Consider the following 12,487-nt stretch of genomic DNA (forward strand, 5'->3'; position numbering starts at 1 on the left):
TAAAATACACTTGAATATCCACTTAATACCTTCAGCCTATCTCACTGTCTGTTTAGTGATTAATCTAAAGCTTTAACTTGCTCACTTAACTTATATCTATATTAAATTCTTACACATACAGATCTCTCTAAAGCTATTTTAGAAATTGTACTTGCCTGCAATGAACAACTACTGGACAAGAGCGACCCCTGTAGCACTTGTTAACTTTTCTGAAATAAAACAGACACAAAAAATTAATTAAGCACATTATAACTTTTTCTTTAGCCAACTGTCAAAAATAAGCAATAAGAAAATGCAAATATTGCTGTTTTTAAAGAAATACTCAGGATGATAATTTCTTAATATAACAAGAACTTGTTGGGTACATAAGCTGGTTTAAAGTTTAATTCTGCTTTGCTGTTGTAGAAATCCCAGAAAACATCCCATTGTTACTGTTGTCTGGGCAAAATTAATGAGCTATTTTCTCAAAAGGTTCATGTAGCTCCAAAATTATGATTATCTTGAGATGCTTTAATTTTAAAGCAAACTTTGAGTTTATGAGCTTGCTCAAAGAAATATCAAGGGCCATCAAACTGAATCCAAAATTAAAAATGGCTATTGCAGTACTCTTCGTTCAACGTGTGCCGATTTGTAATACCAGTTCTTCCCAGAAAGGCAAATATCAAATCTCCTGAAAGGTTTCTTAAAAATACTAGAATGTAATGTATTGTAGTAAAAATAACTAAACCCATCAGTAAGCTTTGCTGCTTTAGTTCCACTGCAAAAGTCTTATACATTTAATATTTAAATATTGTTGTCTTCAACAGCTTCCTGGTTAAACCGTTTCAGTGGCAAGAGGATATATGTGAAATCAGTCAATAAAAGTACAGTCATAGAGTAGGTCTGCTGATACGTAAACTCAGTGAAGGCATTAACTAGTGCTCAAGCAAACCAAGATACTCAGTCTAAGAACAGAGCCCACAAAATTGGTTTAATTCCATTTAAATTGCCTTACAAAACCCCAAATCCCAAGGCCTCTCTTTTGCTCTAGGATATATTTTGCATGTCAAGTATGTTACAGGCCCAAAACCCCATAAAATATGCACACATATGTTAAGAAGGAAAGATGAATAAAGACTAAAATGGGAAAGCATTGCTTCAGGAAATCAAAGCCTTCCATTCAAATTATCTGATGAGGTGTTTTGAGTTTACTGGGGCTAGAAGGTCTCCTATAAAACCACTTCATAGGGAAGCTTCCAAGGGGTGCCCAGACCCTCCAATGGTCCCCATCTCAGTGCAAGTGTCACACAGGATCCCGATGGCTAAACTGAACCGAGCTGCTGAAATTTGGCAACAGTGCTATGATGTTATTATGAATTTTAAAGCATAACTAACCTACTGAATCATTTAGTTCTTGGCTGTTCATCTATTCACCAACATCTGTGCTGTGAAAACATGCATATATCTTTAAACATTGCTTACAGTATAGCCTGAGGATGCCTAAACTTCTGACAGGGCGTTTGGATACCTGGAACTCAACCCAAACAGGCTATGAAGGTGTTGGTGATATCCCACGAAACCATGTTTTCACATTCTACTTTTTGTTATTTAATATTCTAACTAATCTTGAAAACAATATTAAGTTACTGTAATGAATCCCTTTAAACATTTGAATTCAGGAACTTTTCACAATTCTTATGCTCTTGCTTACTTATGTAAATCATACTTGCAGAGACATTCTGTCTCTATTTATATTCCCTGGATGTAAGTAATTAATGCAGTAGAACAATGTTCTATGAAATAAGTGGTAAGTCACTGAGGAGCACTTGACTTCGGAAGTTAAATGGACCATTTATAGGTCCATAAATACATATATACACAGGCAGTACCAAGCAAAACTTCAGTGACTTAAGCTGCAGCAGACTTTACACATGAATGAATCATTCAATTCTTGATGGTCATATCTGAGGATCAGCTCCTTCTATATGATATAAAGCCTGATATTTATTCTTGTATTGTACAATAAATTATATTTGGAATGTCTGTACAGGCATGTGATACAGTCAGCCTGCATTTCCTGATGTGCAGCTGGTCATCCTCCCCCCATCCCCATCATGTGCATTAGCAAAGGGTTGTTTTTGCATTTAAAGTATTAAATAAAAGCTAATCACTACAGAGGGGTATTTACCATTTCTCTTTCTGCTTGTGTGGTTCCTTTGTTCCTTGCATGGTCCCACTAATATGATATTTGCATGTTGTGACTAGCCATCTACCAAAGTCCTAATATAATTTCAATGACAAACTTGATCTAAATCTATCAGACCTCTCAGTAAATCAGACAGCCAGAGACACATGTTAGGGAAAGACACCTTATGTTTGTCAGTTTTATTGAAGGCGTTTCAAACATTTTCATTATCACACATTTCAGAAAACACATTAAAACAAAGGGTTTCAAATCCAGCTGGTGCAGAGCTTTGTCTATATATAGTTTATGAAAATATTTAGAAATGCAGCAACGTCTCATTTCATTCTTAATTCTGGCTAATGAGAGTGAGCTGAAAATTCATCAGTAAGCAAAGTTCTTGAATGTTGAAGAAAATATATATTATATATATATATACATATACAGGAAGAATTAACTTAGAAAGAATGATTAGTAATACAAACCAACCCTTGGCTCATTGAGTGAAAAAGAAATCATCATGCAAACCATCAGCAAGCAAAGGTCAGAGGTCGTTAGAGGCTCAGAAAAGGGGTTTCCCACATTGTCCCTGCAGCAGAGTCACAGTTTCCAATGATCACTTTTGTGACTATGCAACTGGGCTCATATTACTAGCTGCAACATCACAAAAATGACACTGGCAACCGCTAATTAGCTGGCAAAATAAGAATTTGTCCATTTTTAAAGTGAGCAGTGTTAGTAAATGCCATTGCACACAGCGAGAAGTGATAGCATAATAGATATATATTTTAAGCAAAGCCCTCACATGTGATGCTAATTATCTTTTAGCTTAGCAGTCCCTCTTTAAAGTGTAAATGTGCTCCCTCTGGGCTCAAGAAATATTTAATGACACATATCAGTGCATGACTAACAAGCTAGTCCAGAGCAATAATGATTGGTCTATTGTTCAAAATGAAATTAGGACTCCAGAAGCATTCAAAACTGACCAGTGTTTTCCATAGTAGCCTCACCTCTCAGGGACTGTCTTTTGTATAGATTTGTGAAATATATAGAATAATCTCTTATTGGCAATTTATACCTACATTATGACAGTATGATAGATTATTCAGCAAGGTTTAATGTATCTTCTAGATGCAAAATCATCTAAATCACTGTCTGATACATAGTAAGAGAAATGTAAGCTTTCAGTTTTCAAAGAGACTAGGAAAATTTACTTCAATAAAAATTTTAAGGTCCATATTTCCACAGACAGACTCTGGGCAAGGTAATTTTGGGAATCCAATTTTTCTTGGTGATGAATTATAAAAAATAGAGGGTTGGTTATGTATATGCTTAATTTCATATATGTATGTGAATATATAAATATACACACATATCCATATATATATATACAAACACACTGAATGCACATAAAAACATAGGTAAGATTAAAAGAAATGAGAGTAGCCCCCACCTAGCACTACCCTACTAAGAGTATGGTAGCACTATCAGACATTTGTTCTGGGAGCTTTATGACTCAGCTGTTGTAATCCAGCAGAGTTTGTACTTTAAATAGAAAGTTTCAGGTGCAAAACACGTATTGTATAAATGAATTCCAAATACATTATTGTAGCAATAGTGCATTAGGTTTTTTGTCATTAAAAAAACTACAAAAAAAGAAAAAAAAAAGAAAAAAAAAAGAAAAAAAAAAGTAAAAAGAAAGATCAGATGACCAAGAAAACTGAGATTCATAGACCAGCTATTTTGCATGCCAAAATTCCTTTTCAGGTGGAATTTTACTATGCATTCAGTACTATGAGTTCATTGCACAAAATCTGCACGTAGCAAATGATTACAGTCCCCTACACTGGACTGTGAATACATGTGAAATGAACACTCAGAATTCAATTAAATCTTAACAGGTTCATTCCCATACTGGCTTTAAATACAAAGAGTGGCAGTTCCACTACTTTTCTCATCTAGTTATCATTTTTCTTTTTCAAAGTATTGCACAACACTTCTTCAACACGGCTATTTAACCCTTACACAATGCCACCCTAAGAAGCGCTTTCTTGGCGATGTGAACTGTGACTTACTGTAGATCTAATCCTGCAGTCCATGCAGGGACCTCAATCCTTACTGAAGCAAGTCAGAGTCGAGGCACTCCAAACTTCAGATGTCCTGGCTGTACAGGCTCATTTATACTCTAGTTAGAATTGCTGCCAGATTTCCCACTAACTTTCAGAAGAGCGAAGTCTGACGCTGCATGGGCTCTGTGCTGCACCCCACACAGCTTAATGGAACCCATGCAGAATTTTCACCACGGAAATTCACTACAGGCAACTTCCTCAGTACCACAAGCAAAGGGAAATCAACCTATAAAAATCATATTCAAGTTGAACCCGGGGAAGTAAACCTTAAAAATTCAATTACAATTTCAACTCCATCATATGCTTCCTCCCTCCACTATTGCTTTTGGGTTGCGACTGTAGCATCTCCTTACATTCTCACCTGGTCATAGCGCCAAGTGACTCAGAGCAGTTGTACTCCGTTACCCGCCCTGCACCGTGTGAGACGACTCTGTGTTTTGAAAAGCCTTGCAAGATGCACAAGAATACTGAATGGAGGAAGGGCAGCACTCAGTCCCACATTTTTAAGGGTAAAATTTTGCCAACAGGCAACCGTGCAAACAGCTCCTGTTGGACACATGCCAGCTTCTCCCCTCCGGTGCAGATGCACAACTTCGGCTGGCATCAGTCAGAGCTTCCAGCACTTATTGAAAGAAACAAGTTTGCACCTTTTGAGCGCTGAGCCCCTTATAATCACTTCGGGGGGTTTGTAGATAATATTGTAGTGCAGAGAGAACAACACACGATCCCACAGGCCGCTTGTGGATTGAGAACCAACTCCCCAAACCTCTCGGAGATTCTTTTCATTAGTCATAAGCGCATCGCTGTGGATTAGCTGATACACGCTAACACCTACACATGATGCACTGGGCACGGTTTGCAATCAAATGAAGATTATTTTGCTCCAATATTTATCATGCATGGCTTTAATTTTCAAATTAAAATTTAGATAGACACAGCAAACATTAGAGAAGGTGGCAAGGACTTTCACAGGTTTTGTCTTTGTGTATTTGTATTTTAAAGCCACTCTGACTTTCTTTAAAATTCCAGAGGGTCTGCTTTGTCAACATTTTCATCTGCTTTCTCAAATTTTCACTTTCCTGCAGCCAAAGGTCTACAGACCTTGCTGTTGGATCCTTATGAGCAAATGCTCCCATGGGAATGACGTTATCGCCATATGACTCCTCCATTGTGATTCTTTTTTTCAAGCATGCTGTTACTTCCTAATTTATTTGTGAGAGTCCTGAAATAAGGATCTTAGAGGAGCCACACAAAAAGCCTGGAAGCTCCAGAATGGATAAATTCTTGAAAAACAAAGAAATACAGAAGCAGCACTGAAGAGCTGTACAAAAGGAGGAAAGGTATCGATCTCTAAATGGGAAATGAGTATGTCTTAAAACCAGGCAACATCTCTGTGTGAGACAACACTAAACATCAACCTACTGCAGATATTTGTGTTAGTTTAGCACTGTGACATCACAGGCTGAGAAAGCCCCTTTCAAACCAAAAATCTTTGAAGGACAAATGAAAGCACTAGTCTAGTTCCTCAGATCGGTATCACCTTAAACAAGCAGTCATACTTTGTGCTTTACCTGCGGAAATCCAGAAGTGATCTCGTGGAAGCAGGAACCCTCTGATCGTTCCAGCTAAGGAAGTGGAACTGTGTCACTGTGCGTGTCTCGTTTGTCTGCAGGTTCTTCAGGTAGAAGCTCCTCACGAGGAAATCCTCGCACCAGATGTGCTCAGAGACAAGATTTACCTACACCCACAGGAAGGAACAAATGAGAGATCAGCAATTTGGGTTGCAAGTCACGTCTTCAGGATTGCAGGTGTAAGAGGTCTGGGATGAAGGAAATGCATGAACATTTTATTTTTATTAGCAAATTGGCCAGTACTGGGGAGAAAAAATAGAACTGATATAGCAATCAGTGTAGTTGTCAGGAAGGGGTTAGCTGCCTCTTCTATTGTATTGAAAACATTGGAAAAATCTTGACAATTTTAATGCAAAAGAAAATTCACTAAAATTATAACATTATGTGAACACAAAAGGTAATTTGTATTGAAAATGTGCTAGAATGGCAGTTGCTTTGTATTTGGAATTGCCCACAAGTGCGCTGCCCAGGCCACTCTTGGAGGTCTTAAAAATCTGAGTTGAACTCACATGAGAAGTGAAAATTTGGTTTCTTTGCTATGAAGAAAAATAAGCATTAAAAAATGCAGCTTCTTTGCAGAGCTCATCTCTTCAGGCAACGAGTCTGTCTGCATTTTAGCTTAAATAACAATATTTCTTCACAATATCTCCACATTTCTTCATATTTGGCATTGCGGTGTTATTTTCTTCCTCTACACAGCTGGACAACTGGAAAAACCTGACAGCTGTTGTCAATGTTACATTGCAACAAAACTGGTGATATGATATTTTGGGCTAGAAATGCAGAGCAGAAAATAAAAATACGTATTTGCTGTTGTGACTGAGACGAGGTAAAAATAGATAGGATTAATTACTACAGCAATATAGAGGCTTTTCTACAAAGATATACATATGGTTTCCTAAGGCAAAATTCACTAGTTCTAAAAATATTATTTTCCTATAAAATATAAATACATGCTCTTGTATATCAACCACTTGCAAAACCATTTGAAAAGCAAAATTACTGCCCTTATTAAAATTGTAATATTTGACTCACTATTTACCACATTTTATTCCATGGAAACTACCTTGCTATTAAAGCTGCACTCCAGTTTTCTGCAAATCTAAAAGTACTCGAAGGCGCACCAAGTGTGCTTAAGAGCCCTCAGCTCGACCTCCAGGTTAGATCGGTTTCAACACCGTTTTGCCCCGTACGAAACCAACCCGTGCACTTACTGTCACGTTGGCAACCAGATATTTTGTGTAGGTACCTCATAGATGTGGTAGAGGTTTGACCCTTCGTCTGGCCAATAGTGGTAGCACTGTTTGACTCCGTTTTCCACGAGGGGTGTCAGCATGACAATAACGACACAGCCGTTCTCCCAGACCATCTGCAGACAAAGAAAGACACCGTGGCCACATTGTGACTGCCTAATTACTGCGTGACATGTATAATTACTGCACTCAGACACACAATCAAAATTTATTCCATTCACAGGAAATTTATTTCATTTTCATTAGACACTTTTACTCCGCAGCTGCTTTCAAATCCCTGAATAAACTGGCACCATATTTTGCAGGCGTCCATGAAATATTAAAGAATTTCCCGCAAATTCAATTCGGGTCATCCACAAAATCTCTCCCTGCTTCTGGTACCGTGTTCAGCTGCTTTTCTGTCAAACTTTTAGATCAACTAAAGGAAATCTGAATGATGCTAGCAGAACACCCAGCTATTTAGGATTTGAAATTTAACACTAAAGCAGCACAGACCTACTAAAGTCACACGTACTGAAACCTGTTTCTGTTCTCAGCCCTGTGCCTTTTTCCAGTATGCCAAGTAGCAAGAGCCATTAAAGTGCTGCATTACTGAAACAATCATAAAAGTTGCACCTGAACAAAAACAATGAAGAAAAGACAGGAAAAACCCAAACCAAATCTGTTCTTCCAGAAACATTTCAGGGGGATAAAGCATCCCTCCAAATGCACATTTATAAAAGATTTGTTGTAAACATGCATTACTTTCCTTTCTTCTTTTTCTTTCCTTCAACTTTTTCTTTATTTTTCTTTTCCTTTCTCTTTTCTCTGTCTTTTTCTTGTTTATATTTTATTTTCCCTTCCTTATTTTTTTTGTTCTCTCCCCTCCCCCTCTTTTCTAGTTCTCTTTTCTCCTTTTATTTTCCTTTTTTTTTTTTTTTTCCTGGAGGTAGAAGGAAAGTCCAACTGCTGCTGCTTTCACAGAGCATAAGTACTGCAGGAACAGAGCAAAACAGGGTATCTTCATTGTCAGCGTGATCACTTAATAATTTAGACCAACCACAGAGTAGGATGCAGGAATCCAGCACATCCTCAACTAAAGGATTTGTGGATGTCTTCCACAAACAGCAAACAAGCAGAGATGCTCTGGTCTGGCATATCTCTGTTCCAAACACAGCCCATGGCTGAACAAAAAGGCTCCTATGAATTAATACCAAGCAGCATAATTACTAAAAACTGTTATTATTATGCTGTACATTGATGTTATATTTGCATACAACTTTCATTGTCTTTTTGCTAGCATATAAAATTACTAAATGTAGAGTAAACTGCTCTTTTTGTGAAGGGTTATGTTTATTTCACAGAAATATTTATAAGCAACTGTATTGACATGTAAATTTTGTCAACAAAAAAGGCCTTTGTCTAAACTGTGCAAAGATGAGATGATACATTCAATTCAAGGATTATTTTTTTTTAATTACATATCAAATAAAAAGGTTTCCCATTCATGGATAATGATGTTGTCTTCTCTCTTAAGAATAGCTTGCATATAGAGAAACAAATAACATTTTTCTTCCCTTTTTTTTTCATTTTGCAACATAATTAAAGCAACTTTTAAAACCAGCTTAGAATCATTTAGAGAAATGAATCTAGAGTTTGCACAGAATAGGGTTATTTATCATTTTGAAAGAAGTGAGGGAAAAAATTACAGTGGAATTTAAGAATAAAAATAATCTTTCTTATCTGCTTTCTTTTTTCCCCTTAAAAGATTTTTTAAATAAAAATACTATAATTCCCTCATCATCATGTTAAAATCTCAGAATGCCACAAAACCATTTAAAAATACTTTAAAATTACAGACATTTTACAGACAGATGTAGATTTATCATTTGTATCTTTTTTGTACTGCATTTCAGGCCACAGCTGGGAACCTTCTTTATATGTAAAGAAGATGATACAGATTTCATTCACTCCAACGTAGTTTCACTTTTTCAGTCAGCAATCAGACTAAGATAAGAATTCAAAACATGCATCTTACTTTAAAACTAGCCCCACTAAATCAGTACTTCCATCACATAACAATTTAATGTGCCTCTAGAAGGTATAGAAGCTCATTGAAGCCATTACGAAAATGAGGAGAAACACAGTTTTTATGAGTGTAATAAAAATACAATGATCTAGACCATAAACTAATCATCGAGCACTCTGCTTGTGCCACCCAAGTGTAACATTATAAAAGCCCACTCATTTAGAGAGGAATTCTTACAGTTTGGCAACCCTGTTCATTGGTTCAAAGATAGAGCATTTCATTAGAGAGGGGCTGTCTGCATCTCTGAAGATTTCATTAAGCATAAATCCGAATGAAAGTTAATTTAAACAAACAATTTCTAAGTTACTCTGGGGTATAATATTTCTTTTAGGTCATTATGTGAAAAGTAGGAGTCAAATCTACTAAATCAAGAAGGCAATACCATCTAGTGCCATCATCCCTGTTACAACAACTGCCCCTGCATCTCCTGTGCTCACAATTGAGATGGGATTTCCACTAAGGCTCGCAGGCTGTGACTGGAGCACTACAGCATTTTCTTTGTTTCCTTGCTAATTCAAATGTTAGAACATCCGGCTACTATCTGGATTTCTTCCCAAAGAATGTGGAAGTGGGATGAATCAAAAGCAGTTCACAGAGCTTTATACTGGTTCACCTCCCCACCTTTAGCTCGTGGATGAGTTTGTCAGCAGCTGCATCTCCCAGCATGGACACTTGGCTGAGCTCAGGGTGGAGACACGTCCATGAAATGGAAAGTGGCCCCAAAGAGTGTGTCTTGGTAACAAACTGGTTACACAGACCAGGTCTGCACAATCCTAGTACAGCCTCTGGAGAACTGCCTCTGGCTCATGGCTGGGCTTCGCGAATGAAGATTTGAGAGGGGCTCTACCCACGCTTGCTACAAGCGCGCTGATGGCTAAAGAGGCCAATGCGAGATAGACAAGTCTGGTTGCAGAAGGCACAGCAGAAAGACTCCCCAGGTGATATCGACAAGACGCGATTCTTTCTGCACTGTCTTTTCTCCTCGAGAGTGATCCTGCGTGTGTTCTCAAAAGCAGCAGCAGCGTTATAGATGGTGTGTCTCCAGGCCTCCTGATTGGAGGCCAGGGTAGACCAGTGGTGGTGATCAATATGGCCAAGGCTGAGGGATTGTTTCAGGCGCCTCTGTGTACCCAAGAGACATTTCAGCTGGGCTTGGAAATTAAAGGAGGAGATTTGGTGGCAAATTCATGGTAATGCTCGTATTTCTGAACTTTGTATGCTTGCACAATAGAAAGTAAGCCAATGCATGTGATAGAAGAATGAAGAGAATATCAAGCCCTGAAGGCAGAGGCTTTTATGTTTAGGTAGAGCCCAGCAAAGTTAAGCCTTAAACTCTAAATGTCTATAAAATATAAAGATTTATATAGATATTATATCATACATGCTTATGTATTTGAAATATATAAAACTAAACTTACTTAAAATCACTTAGCACAGGCAGTTTCATCTTTGTAATTTATGGAATACTTTCAGGAGAAGAGGAAATGTTGAACAGAGTCTTCTGACTGGAAGAGATAAAGTCTGAGTTCCATACAGGAGCTCACTGCAGAGCTCACAGAGTGTGCTGTGCTGAAAAGGGAGGACAGTGTAATTTTGTGGGACATCCACTCTCAGCCTATGGGCCTGGAGAGTAACATGTTAACGATCTTTAATGAGGTTCTGCTGTATGCATCATTCTCAAAACACTTCTTAGACAAAAATAACACCATCCTGCTCCATTTATTGCAAATTAAAGGCTGAATCCTGCAACCCAAAGATGAGCAGTGTGTTTGAGATCCGCAGGATTCCCTGTTGATGAAATCCACCAAGTGTGGAGACCTCATGCTGTGGTTATCCAGCATGCCAGTCCCATACAAAGGACTTCCACACTGGGATGAATTATATTTAGTACGAATTACTTGAAAAGGAGCACAGAATTGGTTTTTCAAGCATGGAGAAAAACAAAGTCACAAATAGTAGAACCAGTGTTACAAGACTGCCACAAAACTGATAAAACATCATTTTTTGGAGAGTTTATACTTGAAAATGCCCTTGTTTACTAGCTTGTAAATAAAATGGTTAATATTAAACCCTTTTTTTTCCAGACACTTCATCACTTTGAAGCTTCTTTTTATAATGAACGATCCTCCCCAAACTTATTTTTCAGTCATTTTCTTAATTTTAGTGATGGGGAAATGACAAGATATGAGCTCTGCCCAGACACTCTTCTTTTAATGGAGACTAGTGGAGAAGTTTCTAAAATGTGATGATTTAAAAGTAGAAAATAGATGGGATAATCATTTAAATCCAGCCAGTTTACTAAATATAACAGGCTAATCACACCAGCTGCTTTCTGGGAGAGATCTCCAGCAAACTACGGAATGTGCCTTTTCAATCTTTTAGGCTTCCTACAGTTGAGAAATGCAAAGATTTGGAAAAGCAGAAAAAACAGCAAAGAGAACCCAAATAATTTCTAATGATAATCAAAACTCAACATGAATAAATGCAACTCCTAAAGAAACCAACAAAGCAAGGTACTAACCCTTGCTGGGTCAGGTAATATTCATCCCATTACATATTGTGAAAATAATTAACTCCGACTTCTTTTAAGCTTTAAAAAAAGGAGATCTTTTAACTGAAAAAAAAATAGCATAGAATTTTGATTTTTGTTATCAACTAGAACCTTGCAAGGTATACCCGTCAAAAAGTAATACAAATGTTTTTTGCAGACTGTTTTGTTTGAAAATGACTTATCATTTTGATACGAAATCAAGGTCAGAATTGCCACTTGCAAAATCACAGCAGTGCCTGAGAGCTAAGCAAACCTGTATGTTGAAAAATTAACGATCAACAATCTGTATTTAATTTAAAAAGTATCTGACTGCAGCTGAAAAGATGGTTTCAGAGACGACCATACATAAATATGAGGTCATCAGTCTGGTTCCATGTATTATGTCCCCTGCTGTTGCAGCAACACTTGTTTCGAAGTCAACAGGAAAGGCAAACTCAAGATGATTGCATGTGTTGCAATAATTTATGTTTTCTCAGAGAGACATAAACTGCTCTTATTCTTCTCAGTAGACTCCTAACTCAAGCCTTATTATTAAATAATTTAAATACGAGCTCTGTTTAGAGTTGCAGTGCAGACAAAACCACATCAAGGAGCAAAAGTCCACGAAAATCGTCAGTAATTAGCTTTGCACTTTAGTATTGAAAAGGTGTAAGCTAAACAATAAAGGGATACAAATTTTAAAAGGACCACTTCT

General features: G+C 37.4%; 1 protein-coding gene across 1 annotated transcript in view; it reads right to left on the reverse strand.

The window, feature by feature from the left end:
* The window catches only part of LOC114055541 (receptor-type tyrosine-protein phosphatase N2-like), a 240,855-nt gene that overhangs the window by 28,161 nt on the left and 200,207 nt on the right, over positions 1 to 12,487 (reverse strand). Inside the window, exons 8-10 of the mRNA XM_027879799.1 lie at positions 7,171 to 7,290; positions 5,862 to 6,028; positions 156 to 209 (exon numbers count right to left, since the gene is read on the reverse strand). Coding sequence (XP_027735600.1) covers positions 156 to 209; positions 5,862 to 6,028; positions 7,171 to 7,290 — 341 coding nt within the window. The remainder of the gene's footprint in view (positions 1 to 155; positions 210 to 5,861; positions 6,029 to 7,170; positions 7,291 to 12,487) is intronic.

The sequence above is a fragment of the Empidonax traillii genome, unplaced genomic scaffold, assembly GCF_003031625.1.
Source record: "Empidonax traillii isolate 1590-97213 ecotype Southwest subspecies unplaced genomic scaffold, ASM303162v1 scaffold58:size1836614, whole genome shotgun sequence".
Taxonomy (NCBI): Eukaryota; Metazoa; Chordata; class Aves; order Passeriformes; family Tyrannidae; genus Empidonax; species Empidonax traillii.